The 20592-nt window shown below is 37.7% G+C and overlaps 1 protein-coding gene across 9 annotated transcripts in view; it reads left to right on the top strand.

Annotated features, from left to right (window-relative positions):
- ENOX1 (ecto-NOX disulfide-thiol exchanger 1) overlaps nt 1-20592 on the top strand; it is a 362626-nt gene that overhangs the window by 299867 nt on the left and 42167 nt on the right. For all 9 annotated transcript variants that reach the window (XM_071550707.1, XM_071550726.1, XM_071550658.1 and 6 more), the window contains 2 exons: nt 329-446; nt 19885-20069. In XM_071550707.1, the coding sequence (XP_071406808.1) occupies nt 329-446; nt 19885-20069 (303 nt within the window). The remainder of the gene's footprint in view (nt 1-328; nt 447-19884; nt 20070-20592) is intronic.

Raw genomic sequence — 20592 nt, 5'->3', positions numbered from 1 at the left:
TCTCTTTATCAGTCTGCTTTATACACTATTTTCACTATGATCGCTGCTGTTAAAGCATTTTCCTATGTTTAGGAGAACTAAAGATCACTTGACATGGAAAGTCACTTCCTCTCTTGTTTTCCCTAAGTGTTACCTTTGATAAACTCAGCCTTTTCACAGAAAGAATTCCCCGTGCTTCTGTTGTTATAAATATTCATACACAAATAAATATGATGACAATGATAAATGATGTATAATTAAAGTCAGAGCAGTATTAAAAAGAGATACTAAATAATAGATAATTACTTTATGGAAGTTAATACTGACAAAAGGTAATTTTGGGTTTTAGGAGCTCCGAAATGCTCACAGTGAACAGCTCATGGGAATCCGCCGGGAAGAGGAGATGGAAATGTCCGATGATGACAGTGGTGACAACCCCAGTAAAAAGCTGAGAGTAGATGATTCAGGTAAATCCCAATCCCTCTGTAATGTCAAGTATATACAAGTGTTGTTTTATTAAAAGCAAACTAACATATAAGAAGTGACATGTTAATATCTGATTATATAAGACAGTATCTTATTTTAAACCCTCATAAATTAGTTATTTGAATGATGCAAGGTGTCTCTAGAAGACGTCTGTCACCTGTTATGCTCTATAACACAGAAAATTCTCCAGTTCAGCTCTTGGCTGAAAGCTTTGGCTTTTTGCCTGCACTCTCTGCCATTTTGCATGAGAGTATTTTGTTCCATGGTTGTAACAATGTCTTATTATGAGACCAGTGGAATTTATGCTTTGGTCAGTATTCTCTAAGCTTTACCCTTCTTTTCAACAAAGGCGTAATAATCTCTAATGTCTATAACAAATATGCCATACCATTTTAGCTGTGGTTTTTTGGGTACATACTGCACTTCTAAGGGTACCTATTTCACAATTTGGCACCGCATTCTGCGTGAATTTACCTCATTAGGTAGGTGACATGAATGAAAGAACAAGGGTGTATGCAATGTAAATAAAGAAAAGCAACTTTTTCAGCTTTCTACAAATGCACTGCTATCCAGGATGGACAAAAAGGATGTCTCAGAAGCTGCCTGAGTTACTAACTGGTAACACGATCTGGAAGGATGCTTTGCTCTATTTCTTGGCATTGGCTAATAAGTTTGTAGCTAACAAGAGTTTGCTTGTTTAGACACTTATCTTCAAAAGGAAAATTTACACGAGCTGAAGCCGAAGCATTACTGGAAACTGCCAGCCAGCAGTGAACTTCAAGAAAGTTAAAGAAGGAAGGAATAATATGAAAAGAAATTCATGTTCTCCATTAGGGTAATCCTAATCTAGTCCTTTGCATACAGTCACTGTGTGAGGAAAGGAAAGAATTTCCTCCATTAAATGGTTTCAAGTCCTATTATGCAAGTCAAAAAGTGTGGATTCAAGCTTACACAGAGAATAACTCTTTGGCTCCTCTTGTGACAAGATGCTGCGTGAGGTCAAATGATTCTAGAAGTAAAGACCAAAGGAAGGAGTGTCATTCTAGAAAAGAATTTCTTACTGTGACATCTCACTTAAGGGGAGATCTAATATTTTTCCTGGAAGAAAAATGCAACAATAAAACCTGTAAAGGGCAGCCTTATTTTTTGCTTGGCTAATAGTGTGAATTTGAATTTTCTAGACAGCATTACCAGAGTGTTTGGAGCTGAGACAGTAGGTCAGTGCAGACAAGGAACTGCTCGCAGTCAGCAACTTTTATGACTGTAATCATTTTACCTAAACTGTGTCCATTCTTATGGAGGAAAGTCATTAGAATTAACAACAGAAAGATAGAGCCAGAAATACGTACAGCCTGCATGCCAGAAGAGAAGCAACAATGTTATGAACTGTCACATCTATCAGTGCAGCCAGGTTTAACATATGCAGGCCATACTGGTCATTCTTTTTGTAACATCACAAATGGGAAAGTGTGTTTGGTTTTCTTCCATGAAAAAGGATATTTCTATCAAAATTATTTATATCTGAGATTTCCACAGCATTCCTTCCAAAATAATTTCAGTTTATTTGTACTGCTGCAATGTGATAACAGTAGCAAACCCAATATTGTGTTGCATTCTAAATCAAAATTTAGCAATATGAATCCATTTGAGTGCTTGTCTATCACTGTGCATTGTACCATTCATCATCCTCTTGATCTCAGTGGATTTGATCCATCCTGCTGCATATGTGGTCATCCAGTTCTAAAATTAATGTTACAGCTTTCTTCTTTCAATGTTACACTCTCAGCTAAAGCAAGATTTGGATCTTCTGTCAATGACAATAGAGGGAACTTGGAGTTAAACTAAAAGAGCTATTCGATATAAAACATTGGTAAATGAAGATCAACTGAAATAAGTCCTTCTTTTTACTATTTTTAAGTACAGAAAAGTTATTCTTCCTTTCTTCTTTTAGCATTTTTCTAGAATTACTATTTGTGTTACCTGTCTTTCTATTTTTTTCTCTCTTTTTGAATATGTTATGTGAGAACCACCACTTTATCTCACTGGTGTGGCTATTCATATTCACAGTAACCTCTGTTCTACAAAGAATGTCTTATAAAGAGTTATGTCACAAAGAAGCAATTCTGCACAGTAAGAAAAACATTGGCACTTTCTTTACTTTTAACTCCTTTTCATAAAACATTTGTCTAAATACTTAACCATGGGAACAGCAAGGCTTGAATAACACATAGAAGGTAATGCACTCTTCAGTTTAAGTATGGCATGCACACATAAAGGTTTAAAAGTTTAAATCTGAAAATGGCTGAAGCAGTGAGACATGATGAATTGATTTGGATGTTTCCAGAGCTCTGGACTGCCTGTTCGGCCATTCCAACAGTTTTCTTGAGGACATTATTTTTCAGCCTGCCCTTCTTGACAGTGAGAACAAGACTTCAGGGAAGTTATCATCCCCAGATATTTAACAAGTGACAGAGATTCCCTCAGGCTTCAACACCTGTGTCAGGTCTTTTTTCACTGGTTCCACTGGTTAAGTCACCCCTAGTACAAGAAGGCTTAATTAATTCAACAATTCAGACTGGGTTATAAGACCTCATTATGTCTTGGTAAAACGTAGTTTCAGGAGTCTCCCAGCATAATTTCTTCTGAGTGTATCACATCTTCTCATATCTAGACTGGTTAGAATGAAAACTCTCCTGATATCTGAAGAGAAACCTATTCACCACCCTGAGAAAAAGAGGACGAATTCCGGCCCCAGCATTTGAAAACACAGTGCAACATCTCTAAGCCCTGAGGCTATGGAAAAGTACCTCACTGCCTGAATGCTTATCCAGAGTTGCTGGACTTCAGGTTTAAGATGTGGTTTAACTCAGCTGGCAACTAAATATGACTCAGCTGCTTGCTCAGTCCCCCAGCCCAGTGGAATGGGGAGGAGAATCAGAAAAAAGTAATAACTTGTAGGTTGAGATAAGAACAGTTTAATAATAGGATAAAATACAATAATAGTAGTAGTAGTAGTAATAGTAGTAGTAGTAGAAGTAGTAATGAAAAGGAGAGAGAGAGATGAAAATAAAACCCAAGAGAAAGAAGTGATGCACAATGCAATTGCTCACCACCCACTGACTGATGCCCAGTCTGTCCCTCCACAGCAGTTTGCCCCTTCTGGCCAACTCCCCCCTGTTTACATACTGAGCATACCAGCAACTCCGATATGGGAAAATCCCCTTGACTAATTTGGGTCTCTGGTCCCCACTATGCTCCTTCCTGACTTCTTGTGCACCTCCTGACTGTCAGAGCATCAGAAACTGAAAAGTTCTTGGCGTAGAGTAAGCAACAACTAAAGTATTACTGTGGTATCAACATTATTTTCATACTAAATCCAAAACACAGCACTGTTGCAGCTACAAGATTAACTCTGTCCATTTTGAAAGCAGGACACAGAGGAATGTTACAGGTAGCTGAGGCCTTGCTACATAGTAAGATCTGGAGATCTGGGGTAGAAGATGCAAAAGCTATTATTAAGAATAGTTTGCATTTTTCTTCAAGTCATGGTAGATATTAAGTCATGGTAGTTATTAAGTCATGCAAGAGATCAAGTCGTGATGCATATTAGAAATCTACTCATCATCATTTGGGAAGATTTGGTCTTGCGACAGTGCAGAGCATCTCAGCGGAGGCTTATTGCAAAATGTGTCACTCTATTCTAGACTCAAACCCTCTTTCATCTGCAAATTTTGCTTCTCCTAGTTATTTATGAACTTGATTTCCTATATCAGTGACTCTGTGGCAGAGCTGAAATGAGAACTGGAATCTCCAGTCTCCTAAACTTGCTTTCTGTGCTCTAGTGCACATTGCAGAGCTGGGTCACTGCCTTCTGCACAAAGATCCTCTGCTAATCCAGGTGTTTCAGAGGTCGTTCTCCCTGGGTATATTCAGTACCCTAGTTTATCGTGTGCAAGTTGAATCATCAAGGAAAATGAAGGTTTCACTACTTCTTGATTAGGTTGGAGAGCATCTCACACTGCTGCAAGGACATCCCAAAGAACCGCCTAGGGAATCCATTAAGTTGGTTGAACAATCATATGTGCCTAGTTTATAGGAAATCCTTCTGGTTTCACAGACTAAAGGTCATTTGCATTACAGGAAAATGTGGCATAAAGCTGACCTGAGAGTCAGTGAATCTCACCTATGAGGCCAGTTATTACTTTACAGTCTTTTTTAATTTTTTTTTCCCAAAATTCAGCCTTTAAACCATAATTTTTCTGCAATATGGATTTGGACTTTGAAAGGGACAAGAAGATTGCTTAAGTAAAGCTGGAAGATCACTAAGAAAAATAATAATGATGATTGGCAACTCAATATATTTTAAAGTCTAGGTGCAGCTATTGAAGCATTAGCTCAAGGGAGAGGAAAGAGATTCAGTGCTGGAGTCTAGAGGATATACAAAAGTCTTCAGAATGATCAGGATTTATGGATGCTTCTTCTCCCACCTGCTGGCACTGGGAGAAAGGAACCACATGTAAAAGCCTCCGAAGTAATTTTAAGAATTAGTGAAGTGAAGATGTGTTTTGTAGAGGGGAGCTGGAGTTTAGTTTATGCCTAGAAGGCACCTGTAATTTTACTGTAAGGAGAGGTGGGTTAATCTCTTCCTTTTGCAGTTCACAATGATGTGCCATTAATTCTACCAACTCCAACTTCAGCAAGAGACTGAGGCTGGCACTGCAGAAGAGAACAAAATGTGCTATGCTTGCAGAGGGGTGCAGGAAGGATGGTTGTATGATTAAGACTTTTGACTGGGATCCCAGAGCTCTAGGCCAGATCCCAGCTCCATTGCATGCTTCCTGCATGGACTAATCAATGAACTTTGTTATCTCAGTTCTATACTATCAGGTGGAGGCAACAATGCTTCCTTTTATTCAGCCACTGCCTGTTCTGTCCAGGTGAATAATAAGTCCAGGGCTCTCTCCACCTCAATAGACTTGCCATACTCTACTTGTTGGGTCCCTGAAGCATTTCACCACCATTGTATTACCTGTGATGAAATAGTTTCATAATATCTCAAGGACTACACAAATAATAAATCACAAGCTATGTAGTACAAACCCAGTTTGAACGTGTAAGATTGGTGCTGCTTTGCAAGTTAGGAAGGACATTCCCTATGGCAGGATTTTCAAACATACCTAAAATAGGTGTCCAACTTAAAACATTGAAGTTCTTCTGTCTTGAATTAAAGATCCACTAGCCTGGATCCTTAATGCTCTCTTGAACTGATCTGTCCTGTTTGCAGCATCAGCTAAGTCACATGCTGTCAGAGAAAGAATGAATAGTGGGCAGCCCATCTCACAGAAGGCCTTGTGAAAGTCTGTATTTGAAAATCGTGCCTTGGTCCACACAGCATAAAACAGGCTTTGGGATATTGTTTTTAAGTCTGTCTTGAAAGTTGCTTGCCTAGCAAGTTTTCAAGGAAAGCCTGAAACAACACCAAAGTGATCTCTGTGGTGCTTATTCATCTTTTCTCTGCAATTCAATCCTCTTTCTGCTTTCTGTAAGGCTTTTGTGAATGCAGTGATGCACACGTGGAATGAAAACTGTGTCTTATAGATGTAGGAAAGCTTTATATAGCTTGTTAAAACTTTGAATAGAAATTGCTGAGCCCCAGCTGTGTGGAACTGAACTCTCTCTTTGTTTTTTTCCAACTTGATGAGCGTCACAGCAGATCTCATGACAGATCTTCTTCCTCCTGATCCTGGGAATCAGATATTTCTCCCTTGCTTTCTTGTAATTCTAATTTTTTGGGTTTAAGGGATGTTTTGTTTTAAACAAAAGTCTGATATATTTTTCTTTTATTACCTCTCTATCTCATAGTTTTTTGGTGTCAGATTTTTTAAATTGATATTGGTGTTTAACAAACTCATAATTTGCCCATTTTCCTTTTAAACACTTACTGATAAAGATAACATAAAATAACGAAGTGAGTTTACCTTTGAACTTAATGGGCTGGCATAGCCTTTTTTCCTCAAATAAATTAGTACCATTTTCAAAGCTATCAGCTGCTGGTGTCATCATCAGGCCTATGGTGATAAACATAGAAAGGCATATGAAGAGGAAAATAAACCCTGTTAACAGAAGCTACCAACCAGGTTTTAGAAGCAATCTCAAAGAAAAGAATGTATTTATAATGTGAAGCTCGGAATTGTCGCCGTACTGACAGGATCCCCTCTCTGGCCAGAGAAGACAGCTGAACAACCCCTTTGAGCTCTGTGAGCAAAGTAACTTCTCTTCAAATGGAAATGCCCTGGACATAGCAGACAATCAGCTTTGCTCCCTGGGACCATCAGGAATGATCATTAGAAAGCAGCACAAGATGATTACTCCCTCTATGCCGGGGAAAGACTGCTCTAGTGTCTTTCACAGTATGCCAGTTCAGAGCTACTATCATCAGGAAGGCTCCAATTTTGTGCCATAAAATGCATTCCATTTTCCCACAGCTTTTACGAATATAGGCTGAAGGTCAGAAAGCATGTAGGCAGAAGCCTAATTTTATGCCCCTGATTTTAAGTCCATTTGGCTGTAATAGTGCTTCTTGTGCAGCTGAATTTAACAGAAAATTCTTGATGAATGAGGGCTGAATGTAGTTGCCCAGCCTGTCTTCCCTGGAGAATAAAAACAGCCTTATCCTGTCCCAGGTACTGGGTCAGTTTCTCTGGATCATGTGCAACACAGACTCTGGGATGAAGGTCTGTGTGGGTCTTGTAGATGCAGCAGTGAAGGGGTTAATCTAACTTTCAGATTTTAGAGGAAGCAGACACTTCAAAAGCATTTTCCTAATATGGGGTTTAGGAGGATGTCCTGTTTACTACAAAACAAGTCTGTTGCGCTTTCATGCTTTTTAACTGCCAGAAATACTATTATCTCGATTACACTTTATCACGTTTTCTGGGTATTTCATACTGATAAGGTTTTATGCAGAATCATTACATATGAGAATAGATTTAATCCTGTTTTTAGTAAGCTTTAAGGACACTGAGGGATTATTTATGTAATAAGATGCAAAGTTGCTATGGAAAATGCTATAGCAACCTAACATCTTCAGAAAACCAAGCAGGCACTTGTGACAGCCATCTAAATTTACATTTATTTTAGTGTTATTTTATTGACATTCTTAGTGTCTCATTTTGACAGCATGTTAAAATGTTTTGCATTCATGCTAGAACAAAATTAACAGCATGTTGTTTGAATGAAGATGATGCTTATAATTCTTGGAGATAATTTTAGCGTATTTCATTTTGTGTAAATAGCATTAAAATAATAGTGAAAAGAAGTTCAGGTACATCCCATGTATTTGTAATAGAGAAAACACTGTGCATTGAAAGTAATATTTTACAAGTCAGTGAAAGCTAAACTGCTTTTATTTGCTTTGTATTGGAGTGAAAATATTTTTAAGAAAGAAATGATTTTGTTATTAGAATTTATTTCAAATCCTATATCTTTTATTATAACTTTCTCAGTTCAGGATGCAGGCTATAATTTTTCATTAGGTTCCATAAAGCAAGGCATCATTTTTGTGCATGTAAACTTACAGTTTGATAGGGCATTGCCATACTTGAATGGGACTTTTGTAAAACATAGGATAAAAGTACGCATTGCCCCTTAGGAGGTTAAATAAAAAGGGAAAGAATAAACAAACACAAAGTGATGAAACAGTCTGAACTCTGTCCTCTGCTCATTGCAGTTAATAATGAAACTCGTATTGACTTCAATGGGAGCAGAAGCAAGCTCTGTATATTGATTTTCACCATCCCCCTCCATTAAGAATCCTGAAGTGCGGCTGTAACATTGTTGAAGTGGGATGTTGGCAGCAAAATCAATAAAAGACAATATTAGAACATATGCTGTTTTCAGCTTCCTCACAATCTGATATAGCTGGTATTAACATTCTTCTCCAAATTACATTTCATGCTTTCTATAGAGTGACTTTCCTTATAGGGCCTGCTGCAATATAAAACTTTTGTGCTTTTTCTTTCATATTAAGCCTTCAAGAGAATGAGCCCTCTTTTTAACAGTGAAGGTGGTTGATTCTGAATAGAGCAAAAAGAACAGATTCCTTCAGGAGTGGCTTTAGCCTAAACACTATTTCTGACCTCCAAGAACTCTCTGAAAGATCATTTCTATTAGTGTTTAAAGGAAGATCTTGATTTTAGGTTTTCTTAACCATGCTGCCCTTTACACCCAGCTGTTTTTAGAAGTCCTTTTCACCCCAGCATGTTAGAGAAGTTTGCAGATACTGCTTGAGGTGGAGATTTAAAAGCCTTCTTATCCATTGTTATATCCAAGAATCATCAGCCATTGCTCACGTCCGAAGATATAACGATCGGAAAGCAGAGTCTTTTTCCCCACTTTTGGGGAGTGTCATTATGTCATGAGACATGCAAGTCTGTTTGAAGCTTCCAAAGCATTAAAAGCTTCCTTTTCAAAGGATGAAGCTTCTTCCTTGTGTGTACAGCTGACTGGCAGTCTGTGATGCGGTTAAATTCCAAGAGTTAAAAATACATACAGCAGGGTTCGTTCTTGAAGTTGAGTGGCCACAGAAACCCCCAAATTACTGCTAGTTAGTGATGCCATTTTACTTGGGTGAATGAATCTTAGATTCAGAGAAGCTTCATGACATCCTGCTCTTTTGTTTAGCCTTAAAGGCCAACTCAAGAAAATAAGCTTCATACTAATGACACATATCTGTAGTACAGCATTTTTGTGACCCATATATTTTTGTATTTTATTCATAAAGTTGAAAGCCAAGTGGATTCAAAGCTGCTGGACGGTGAGTGATCTTCTTTTAGTCTTACTTGGATTTAGATTCATGGCAGAGAGAAGAGAAAACAAACAACAGACCTCTAGGATGTAAAATGACAGAGTGAAGAACTAGATATCATACCATTTTATTCCAGTTCTCCAGTTAGTTCCACTAGCATACAAAAAGGTGGTTTGTTTTGTTGGTGTTGCTTTTTGATTTTGTTTTGTTGCTTTTTTTTTAAATTAGGAATTCTAATTGCTTTTTTATTGTTTGTTTGCCTTTCAGTGGGCAAAACAGTTTACAACCTTTTTGTTTATTCGTTCAACCCTCCAAATATTTGATGCATTGCACATTTCATCAGGTGCAAGAATTGTGCAAGCATATCTTTACAGCATTTGTATTTGATGATTGCTGAGCTGCTTCTAGGACTGCCAAGTGCCCGCCTCATATGTCATCCGTGTATCTCTCTGGAGGTGCTTGGGTGCTTGCTAGTTCATAACACCAATTTCTTCATTGTTTCTTTGTCATGTGTCAGGTACAGCCTATCTTCCCTCTTAAATTTATCTGAGCTCTAGAGACAAGTGAGAGTTTTTAACAGTCAAGGAAGAACATTATAAAAAAGTAATAACTCTCCCTATGTTGTTCTATTATGAGATAGTCATCTGTCTCATCATGTTTTCTTGAAAGATTTTGAGATGTCTTTGCTGTTGGACCTTGATCCCACAAACTGCTCCCTGCTGGTTGGAGTGTTTGCACTCATGTTCTGCTGAACACCCACAGATAAGTCCTAAGTAGTGGCTTACTCCAAAAGTCTGGCACAACTTTTCAAAGTTACACACTGTTTGCAAATTTCAATAAAATGTCTGGTTCTGAAAGGTCTGGAACTAAGCTCTGTAGAACCCTGTCATCTGCAAGTTTGCAACCTGTTTTATTTTCGAGAAGCTGAGAAAATTCCTACTAAACATGTTAAATTGTGGAAAAGCACAATGGCTTCTAGTAGCACATACTGAATATTCTGGAGGTAGAATCGAGGGGGAAAAGGAGGTTTTGGCTTGCAGATACAGCTCTTCTGACTACCCTTCCATTCACGTAAGGGATAAATAGCTCAAGAAATGCTGTCTCTGAATGTAAGAGTCAAAAATTTAGAAGCTTCATGCCATCATTTGCTTATGCCTTTTAAGGCATAAAGGGGTAAAAATATATTCTCGTATTTAAAATCCTTTTTTATCTAAGGTGAAAGTAACTGCTATTTCAGTATTATGCACAATTTTCAAAGAAGAATTAACTCAATCCTCCAATCCAGTACAAGGTCAGAGAGACAATTGGATAAATGCTCTCTTGCAATTTAAGGGGCAATAGAATTTTGTACAAAAGTGGTTTATCCTCACATTTATAGAAAGCATTTTAAGTTTATGAACAAAATTTGCCTATTATAAATCAGAACATCTCAAAACACCTGTCATTTAAACCACTCAGATCAGCCCTTTCTTCCCTAATGAATGTGACAAATTGAGGGATTCACGTGCACACTGTCAAGTTTGTTTTCAAGTAGCAATGGCATTTTCTTTGTAAGTCCTACAGATTATTTTTTTCGAGTTGTCACAATGGTGCTGGGCCTGAATGCAATTTCTAGCTCAAATGCCAACAGCAGTGATGCAACCATGTGTCTTGTAAAGGCCAGTATCTATTGTTAAAGTCTGAGTAAAAGTATAGCAAGCACTTTGACTCTTAAGTAACCATCAGTGACCCACTTACACAAAGGTTTACCTGTATAAAATAATGCTTGAATATCCCAAGTGATTTATGTATCACACGTACCCACATACCTGCAATCCATTTATGCAATATATATAAGATTAACATAACATGTGAAACACTCAGCATTCATCAACATCTCTTCTGCTATGCAGAGTTCAAATGTCTGTACCCTTGGTTGCAAGGCACCATTAATAAAAGCAGCATTTTTCATTACTGATGTGGGAGACTGTCATCAATGCCACTTGGTATCTCCCCAGTAACCAGCACTTTTTTTATTTGAGTGAACATGTTCCTTCACTCTTGAGACTAAATCTCCTCTGTTCATTTTTAGTGTTACAGGAACAGAGTAATTTTTTGATTAGAGGAAAAAGTCACTTCTTTGTTGGCATCTTTAAAGCACAGTCTCTGTAAAAGTGTTGTAATAGTCCTATTTCTCAATTAGGAAAAAAAATAGAACTGCTAAAAGAGATTCAGATCTTGATTAGTTATATATTTAACTGAGACAGCAGTTACTAGTAAACATAAAGAATCAGAAAAATTCACCTTATCACAAACCAAATACACTAATAAGCAGATAAAAGAATTGTACTCAATTTTGACTGAATTTTGAAAATATCTGAGAATTGTGACTATTTTTGATCAAAGTTATATCCCCTGTATGTTGCTATGATGGTTTGCTTCCTAACCAACTCAACTAAAGTCCACCCATCGGAGCTCTGTGCGGAACCAACTCTTCTCTTGTCTGTCTCACCTTATACATATGCCAAGTCAGTTGGGTTTGGTACATATCATGGGTGGTGGTAGAAGAAGTGCAGCCCAAAATGTAGAGTTAAAATGGGACCTTTACTTTAAAGAGGTAACGTGGAGAAACTCGTCTCAATGGGGCAGATTAACTAGGAACTGTCAAAATATCATTTAAAGCTATGTAGATTTCTGTTCTCCAAAGAGATGCTGTCAAGTAAAATAGACCTGAAGTGTGTCAGGCTTTGATATTATTGTAGCAAGGTGGTCTCTTCCAAATTCAAAATACTCCTCTTAGTAATGTGATATGACATCTTTGTAGGAAAAGTCCAAAACATTTAGTGCTGCAATTTACCTGGGACTGGGTCACAGGGGACTGGAGAATGTACTGCAAAGTAAGTTGGAGTGAGGGAACCATCTGGAAATGTCAGGTAAGTGGGAATTAGAAATGAACAACTAGATGGACTCATACATTTAGAGCTGAAGGAGGAGATGGTCTGAACAGAACCAGTACAGAGGTAAAAGAGAGGAAAGTATAAAGAGAGGGGTAGAAAAATTGGCTTAAGGTGGGAAATTAGCCTTCCATCTTTGAAGCCCTTTAGAGAAAATTGGATCATTTTTTTCTGCAGCCACAAGGTCTAGACAAATAATCCCAAACTGATCACTGGAATCAATGAACACTTGCAAGACCTTAGTAAGTAATCTGCATCTTTATTCCTTGTACTGGCTAAAACAGCAAGATTAAATTACCCTGCTAGTGTTTTTAATTAGAAGTCAGTTTATGAGAGCATGGTGAAATAGGAAGAGCTGACACTGATCCACAGTCTAGAAAGTTGGCAAGCCACTATTCCAGAAACTTAAAGTGGAGGTTTTTAGTTAATGATCTCTCTAGGGCTTTAAATAAAATGTCAGATATCATGGGACTCATCGTAACACCACAGGAAACGGTGGCACTGCTCTCTGGGGAAATTTTAGTCCACTGTAGAACCAGCATTTGCCAGCAAATTTTGTTATTAGTCTCAGCTGGACACTAATAGGCCCTCCTTTTCCTTATACCTGCTCTGTATTTGCAAAGAGGTATGCTTCATTACACAAGAAATAATAAGCCTTCATAAATTACTAGTCAGACACATGTGTAGCAAACCTAGGAAAAAGCAGTGATATTGCTGAAGTCTTCTAAGCAGGAAGAAGTTTTGCAGGCTGAGGAAATCTCTCTTCAGAGAAACACCTTGGTTTCTCAAATGTGACAGAAGTCTGTGCTGAATGGTATGGATAAAATTGCAGTTAATAAGTGATGCAACTTCTCATAGAATTATAGAGTCATAGAATCATAAAATGGCTAATTCTTCTTATTCCAACACCCTGCTATGGGCAGGATCATCCCTAGATCAGGTTGCTGAAAGTACCATCCAGCCTGGCCTTGAATACTCCCAGGGATGGGGCATCCACAACTTCTCTGGGCAACCTGTGCCAGTGCCTCACCACCCTCAGAGTAAAGAATTTCTTCCTAATATCTGATCTAGACCTGCTCTCAGTTTAAAGCCATTCTCCCTTGTCATGTCACTATGTGCTCTTTTAAATAGTCACTCTCCATCTTTCTTATAGGCTTCCTTTCTTTTTTCTTTTTCTTTCCTTTTTCTTCCTTTTTTTTTTTTTTGACAGCATCCTTCCATTTACTAATTGTTTGCCAGCAAGTTTTATGTGAATAGGAAGCCTGAAAATAATTCACATGAGTATTCAGTTTGAACATCTGGTCTCATCGTGAATGTAACTGGTATAATGAGCTTCTCTGCATTGAACATAGCCTGCATGGTAAGGAAAGGACTTTGAAGCAACTGCACCTGAATAAAACAGTGTTTGTAAAAGAGTAAATCTTGCTCCCAGTGTGCAAAGCCTAACTCCCACTAACATTAATGACAATAAGCCCTCCTCCTATAGGATAATTAGTGCCCTCAGAGTTTAAATTTTCAGGTACTGAGATGTTCAAATGAAGTGTGCCTAGCATTTGAAAATAATGTGGAAATTACTTCATTGTTTGGTTACATTATGTCTGAAGGGGGAAAGAAAAAATTGTTTGTGGCTAGGTTAGCTTGTAATTGCCCCAAATTATTTATTTTTATACCTTTCTAATTTTGTTTTTAGAGTTTATTCAAGATAGTTATCTAGCTGTTTTCAAGTTTTAACTGAAGGGTGTTTTTAAAAAAAAAAAAAAGTCAAGTGGCATAGCCTAATTTTGCAGAAACAAGACAGAACAAGTTTTTAAAGAATGTGGTATAGGAACAGTGTGGCTTTTACCTGCTAATATCAGACATAGTTCTGTGCACTCATCCTAGGCATCTGAACAGTATTTATGCCAGTGGTCAAGTACTTCAAGTACATAAAGAAAAGAAAGTTGCCTCTGGGAACTCAAGGCAATGAATTAAAACCACTTTATATATTGGATGACTCAAGTTCCTGATGTTATTGTAAAGTGGGCTGAGAAGATGCCTCAAAGTGACCAAGGTGTACCTTAGTCTGTTTTCCAGACAGCTTCTTTGGAGATCTCATGGTAGTTGCTTTCCCAAATGCCTTTGAACTGTGTACAGAGCACATGCAACTAAAATCTGTTCTCAGAGTTTAGTTTTTATGGTAGAGTTTGCAAAAGTCACATGTGAGATACGTAGATCTATAGCTGGGCAGTTAGAGATGATAATGGCCTTAACTCATTGTGCCATGAGCTGGCAGCTACTGGAGAATACAGAGAGAGGGTCAGCTGTAACAGTTTGCACTAGAGATAAAGGTTAACACTTCTCAAGCTGCTTCATATGTCCCTCCACCTCACAGGCCATCCAGCTTGCCATCTGCAATGTGCCTTCCTTCCCACCACCTTACAGACCTCGTGCAAACCCAACCTTCCCATACACCTGAAGGCCTGTGGGTTACTGACTGGCATCTCCTCACACACACCCTGCCACTGTGTGATCATAATGGGATCCTCAGACTCTGGCATAAAATTAAATTTCCTGTGGGCTGGAGCACTAAATAGAGCCTTATAGGGTAAAAATGAATGAGGGTCCTGTGCCCTCATCTGGTTATAATCATAGAATTATAGAATGGCTTGGGTTGCAAGGGCAGGGATGCCACCCACTGTATCTCTGAAGATGATCCACACTATACTTCTGCAAAGATCGTCTTCCTTACCACAAAAAAATGCCATTATTACATAACTTACCTTGTTTTCTACAGCATTAAAACGCAATTCATGCCCTTCCACATCCTCCAGAAACAATTTTCCTTGCTGATTTTCCCCTGGTTGTACTGCTTCACAGTTCACCTATTTGAAAAACAAGCAGACTAGCTAGAGGCCAGGGATAAGTTTTATTGTTTGTATTTATAGTTGTGAACTTTGTGTCCTTATTTCTCTCCACTCATATTTCTTCAGTCCCTCAAACTGAAAACTCTTTGAAGAAGTATCTGCATCTTGCAAAATGGCTTTTTTTGACATTGAAAATGCTCTGCAATGGAAGTGATGAAAAAAATTACCATAATATCCATTATTTTGACAGGTTTTGATGCTTTTCCGGTTGCTGTTATCAAAAGGAGCATCATTTTCATGTCAGAATAATGGCTTTAGTAGAACTCAGATGTCAGGAAAGTTGGGAATTGTCCTCTTTGTTTTCATCTACCTCACTATATCAATACATGAGCCAAAGATCAAAAACCCCAGAAAATTCTGCTGAAGAGATTAGACCAAAAGTCTGAAGGTAGACAAACATTACAGAAGTTCTCAGATTTATGATTTATTTCTATAAAAGTATAGAAGAATCTATAGGAAATAAAAACTATAGAAAAATTTCTTCTAGGGGTACCTACAGAAAGCCTGTCCTCTGAATTTACGGGCAGATTTTCTGTTAATGTTTTTAGGTTTTACCTATTTATTTTTCAGATACTACTTTCAGATTTCTTCACATTCTTGATAAAAATCTACTGCCTACAACTCAATGTGTCCTCAGTATGTGAATTAGTAGACTGTCATTATTGTTAATTGTAATGTTATAAGAGCATTATCTAATGAGAACTACACAGTGCATGTGTACATTAGTAGAACTGGTAGAAAATTTTGAATTCTCCCTAATGTCCTTAAAAAATAGATACATTCAGAGATGTGTGGTGTTATTTCCTGGTCGCAATGGCCTGATGTGTGTCATAAAAGACTGCAATTACCCTGTATCAACTGTGAAAACCTAGCTACTTTGGCTCCAGTGGTTGTTACTATGTATTAGTTTAAATGTAATCTCTAAGTACCAGCTAAGTCAAAGATAAGGACCAGTACTAGTCAGAAAGAAAGCACTGTCCTAACTATCCAAGATAAGTGCCCTAGAAAAGTGAAGTTAATTGCTTGTTTCTTCTGAGGCATCCTTTGGTGAGTGTGTCCTTAAACTTCAGTAGATTTCTCATCAACCAGTCACTTCTTGTTTTAAAAAGGGTATCATTTTGATTTGGATCTAGTGTGGGTCTACTGAATTGAATCTATCTTGTCACAGAGGCTGTTGCCAAATTGTATATAGCACTTCTGCCTCAGCACAAAGGAATCACACTAACCTCTTGGAAGTCTTTGAATTATCAATGTGAAGATTTCCCCCACTTATATATGTGTCATCTTACTTCAGCCACTTCTCTGAAGCTGGCAGGTATCATTTTGCATCCCTCAGTGAAAATGCTGTAAAGCGAATATTGAGCTGTTTTCCAGCTGCGTTTGTTTAGGTAGGAAGATTTTCTTCTATTCGCAGCACAGGCAGCTATTTAGGATTGTTGTCAGAATTTTCTTTTGATACAGCTTCCTTGTATATAGTTCATCTGTAAATGCTCTCAGCATTCATTGTCTTTTTATCCTAAGATGCTTTTTAGCCTGCCTCAGGGAGGGATTTTGCAGATGCGTATCTGAACTACCAAACTTAAAGTGGCTTGAGATGAGATGAGATGAGCAAACTTCTGTTTTTTTCAACTCAAACTACATTCATCATCTTTGTCAATGAGCTCTTAGCAAAAATTTATGCAAAATTTGAAAAAAATTTGCTTTTTAAAATGCAGATTCCCTCCTCCCCAAAATTCCCCTCTATTTTTAATTTAATATTAAATGAAGTGCCTTTATTTATGTACTATATAATAAATATAAGTGAAATATAATTAAAAATAAATTATAGTAGTTTTTTATATAGCAGATATTTGCTTGGAATCAAAAGAGACATTGATCTGAATTCAGAGTTTTTTTAATCCTAGCGTACAAAAATGTAAATATGTTAAACTTATGTTGGGTCAACACAAAGAATGTTTCTGATTTTGTTTAAAACTGTTACCAGTGTTGAATAAGCTGGACAGCCTGGGGTCTATCAGATGTCTTTCTTTGACTTACTCTCCTTTTCTGCTAACCATTCTGTCCACATATTAGGAACCAACTATTATTACCTTTAAATGTGTTTAATGTCATATCGTTCATGGACTCTTATCTATAATTAATTCATTTAAAAGCCTGTGACAATTCTGTTACACTGTTGCTATATGTGTTGCATCTTCCTTATTTAAGGATATATTTCTGTCTTGGACTATGTTGTTAATTGCTTACTATGAATGGTTAGGAGAATCACCAAAGTGTGTAATAATGTTGATAAGGCATTGTACACCTCAGAGAATCCTGTCTAATATCACACACTTACCTCTCCTGTAGTCTTATTCTCTCTCTTTATGTTGTTTAGGATGTTTCCATTTTGTCTTAAAATAGATTGCAGCACAGCCTTTGTCTTCTGGTGTCTGCAAAAAATAGCAGGGCAGCATTCTTTGATGGAACTTCTTAGTAGCACTGCAATGTAATTATTGTCATATAGGTTTTAATATGATTGCTAAATACAATTTTTAAATAATGACATCAAATGATGGGATTCAGAGGTGCTTCTCTGGAGTTTTTTAGCAGTAAAAAAGGTGTATTGTATTCCTACAGGGAAAATGGAGTTACCTTCACTGGTTTTATGTATTGTGACTTGTTCAATTTGGAATAGTTATTTTTTAAACTCTTAACAGGTTCATCACCTACAGGTTACTTGCTTTTGTGAGACATTGCGGCCCTTTTCATTTCCCCTGTTTTGCTGCCCCTGTAGCAGATATCTCTTGCTGTGTGTAGCCCTACTTAACAGCCTGAACTCACCTAGGAGAAGGAAAAGGCAGACAAGTTCTCCAACTGGGCTATAGTGTGACCCAGAAAATAGTCAAGCAGCCTTTCCAGGTAGGGGAGTCTGAACCTCAGCTGAATCTGGGTCACAACCCACATTTCAGTGGGGAAATACACAGGCCTTATGTCCTCTACTTGTACAGCTCTCTCCGAAGTTTTCTAAGAGCTGGAATAGATGAGGGTGAACTACTGCTCCCAAGCTCTTTCTTTTTTTTATTTCTTTTTGTTTCTCCTCTCCTTTCTTTTATTATAGGTTTTTGGCTCTTAGAAAAAAAAATCATTCTCTTATTTGCCCATTGGACTCATCAGTGCAATTTCTTGAGGGTAAATTTTGTCATGGAAGGATGATTGCATGTTTTTCAGAGCAATTTAATTTGATGTAACAATACTGTTACTGTTGCTAAATCTTCCAGAGACATTCTGTAGAATATCCAAAATAAGCACAGTAGCCAATCCATGTCTATATTTGAATAGTAACTAACTGTACTTTATTTTGAATAATACATTTGTACTATTCTAAAATAGGCAAAAATTATCTGAGTTCAAGGTAGATTTGTCCTACCAAACATGAAACATTTTTATTGCTAACAAAATATTGTAACATTCTCTCTTAAGTGCTGATACAATTTTCACAAATGTGCTGAATCATGTTACCATAGGGAACAGGGAACTCTTTACCTGTGCAAGGTCTAGTCAAGAGACACCTAACATTAAATGGAGTTAATATTCAATTTCCTATAATTGGGAGTTTAACCGTATTGCTGTTGTAGGTGGGCAAGAAAGAATTCTGTGATACCAAGCCTGAAATCATTTAATCAGGAATGTAAATCAGTTATGTGCCTCAGTTACCAAATGTTGATAGAATTGGCTATAGTAGATTGTTGTTTTTTAATTACAGCTGCTCTATAATGTTGTTGTGTTACCAGGTTCCAAGCAGGAAAATAGTACAGTATGGCAGTTCCCTGTGCCAATAGACCACTGCTATGGCCAAGTATAAATACTAGCAGGAGTGGGGTCTTTGGTAGGATGATAACCACATCCCTAATTAATGAATGCCACCCTTCCCTATAGGTATTTATGTTTGGATAATTTATTTAAATAATGTACCCACTACATGGTTTATAGCCCTCTGCCTTTTGCTACACAAATTTTAGCCTATATTGCAGACTGTGCAAGTCATTTGGCAAATGTAATTTCCATCCCTGCATACTAATCGATTTCTTCACAAACACCTGCTATCAGTTATGATAATAAAAATGCCATTCTAAATTGAAAAGGGGCCAAATGGAGCTTCCTAAGGAAATTACTTAAGTGTCTTTCAATGCCTTTAATGTAGTAATGTTCTCACTTTTTCAGCATTTGCATTTTATATAATTTTACTCTATTACATTATTTTTCTGTCTAAATGGTTCCTCATAACCGTTGCTACAAAGTAGTTCATCAGGAGGCTGAAGAGAAGTTTCTGTGTTTCTTTTCTTGTGGGACTAAATTCAGCAACTTTACATTGGGAAAATTCCTTAGCACGGACTTAACTGGAACATCTGGCCACTATGCTAGTATAAATACTAAATGGCTGTATCAGTTCCTATAACATCACTGGGAAAATGTTGTAAAGTTGGTTGGTGCCTTACCCTTGGACCTCGTGCCAGTTTCTTCCAAAAATACAAGCCTAAATTTAGCAGCCAGATTGCAAGTAGCATTTGAATTATCTAGGGTCACTTTGTGGCTTCTTCCATCCCAGGAAATAACTTCCCAGCAACAGTCTTTGCCAGAACCTAATCATTTTCAGCTCTGCTGGATCTTGTCTCAGCTCTGAAATGTCTCTCTGGCTTTCAGCTCTATTGTCACCTCCCCAGACAATGTCCTTTGTATTATTTGTAAGGAAACAATCCATTTTACTGATTTCTTCACATTTTTCATTTTCTCTTAGCTCTAGCTGCTCAAGCGTATGCACTAAAGGAAGAGAATGATAGTCTTCGATGGCAGCTGGATGCTTATAGGAATGAAGTGGAGCTCCTGAAACAGGAGAAAGGACAGCTCTTTAGAACGGAAGAAAGCCTTACGAAGGACCAGCAGCTGCAGTTCCTACAGCAGACCATGCAAGGCATGCAGCAGGTATTGCTAAGGAAGAGAAGAACAGGTCTTTTGTTTTAGGGAAGTTGGTACCATGGGGCTGTGCTGTACTCAAGACTATTATTTATTAAGGTCCTGGTTTCTTTTCAGAGTCAAAAATCTTAGGTACGTTGGATGGGGGGAAAGGGAAGAGGATTTTGGGATATATTTAGGGATATTCACTTTAGGAATTCGCAAACTGTAAACCCACTGAAGATTCAAGAAAACTCCTTATGCATTTGCTAGTTAGGAGCAAATTACTCTGTTACTCTCACCACTTAATTCAGTTGGCCCTAGTTTTTGCACAAAAGTTAAAAAAAGTTTGTCCAGTGAATCATGTTCAATGTTCTGTGGTGTCTTCATTTCCGTTCATCTGCATCTTTTTTTCTGCCCTCATTTGAAGATGACTGAGACATTTGCAGTTTGTCCAGACTAACCTCCTGCTAACTTGCAAATGGCTAGCAACCTCAGTGCTATCTCCTGAGCTTCTATCATTTATGCCGACCCATGGAAGTAACCTTTTCAT

The sequence above is a fragment of the Pithys albifrons genome, chromosome 1 (assembly GCF_047495875.1).
Source record: "Pithys albifrons albifrons isolate INPA30051 chromosome 1, PitAlb_v1, whole genome shotgun sequence".
Classification (NCBI taxonomy): Eukaryota; Metazoa; Chordata; class Aves; order Passeriformes; family Thamnophilidae; genus Pithys; species Pithys albifrons.
The sequence above is the reverse complement of the archived record's forward strand: the minus strand, read 5'-3'. Positions and strand labels throughout refer to the sequence as shown.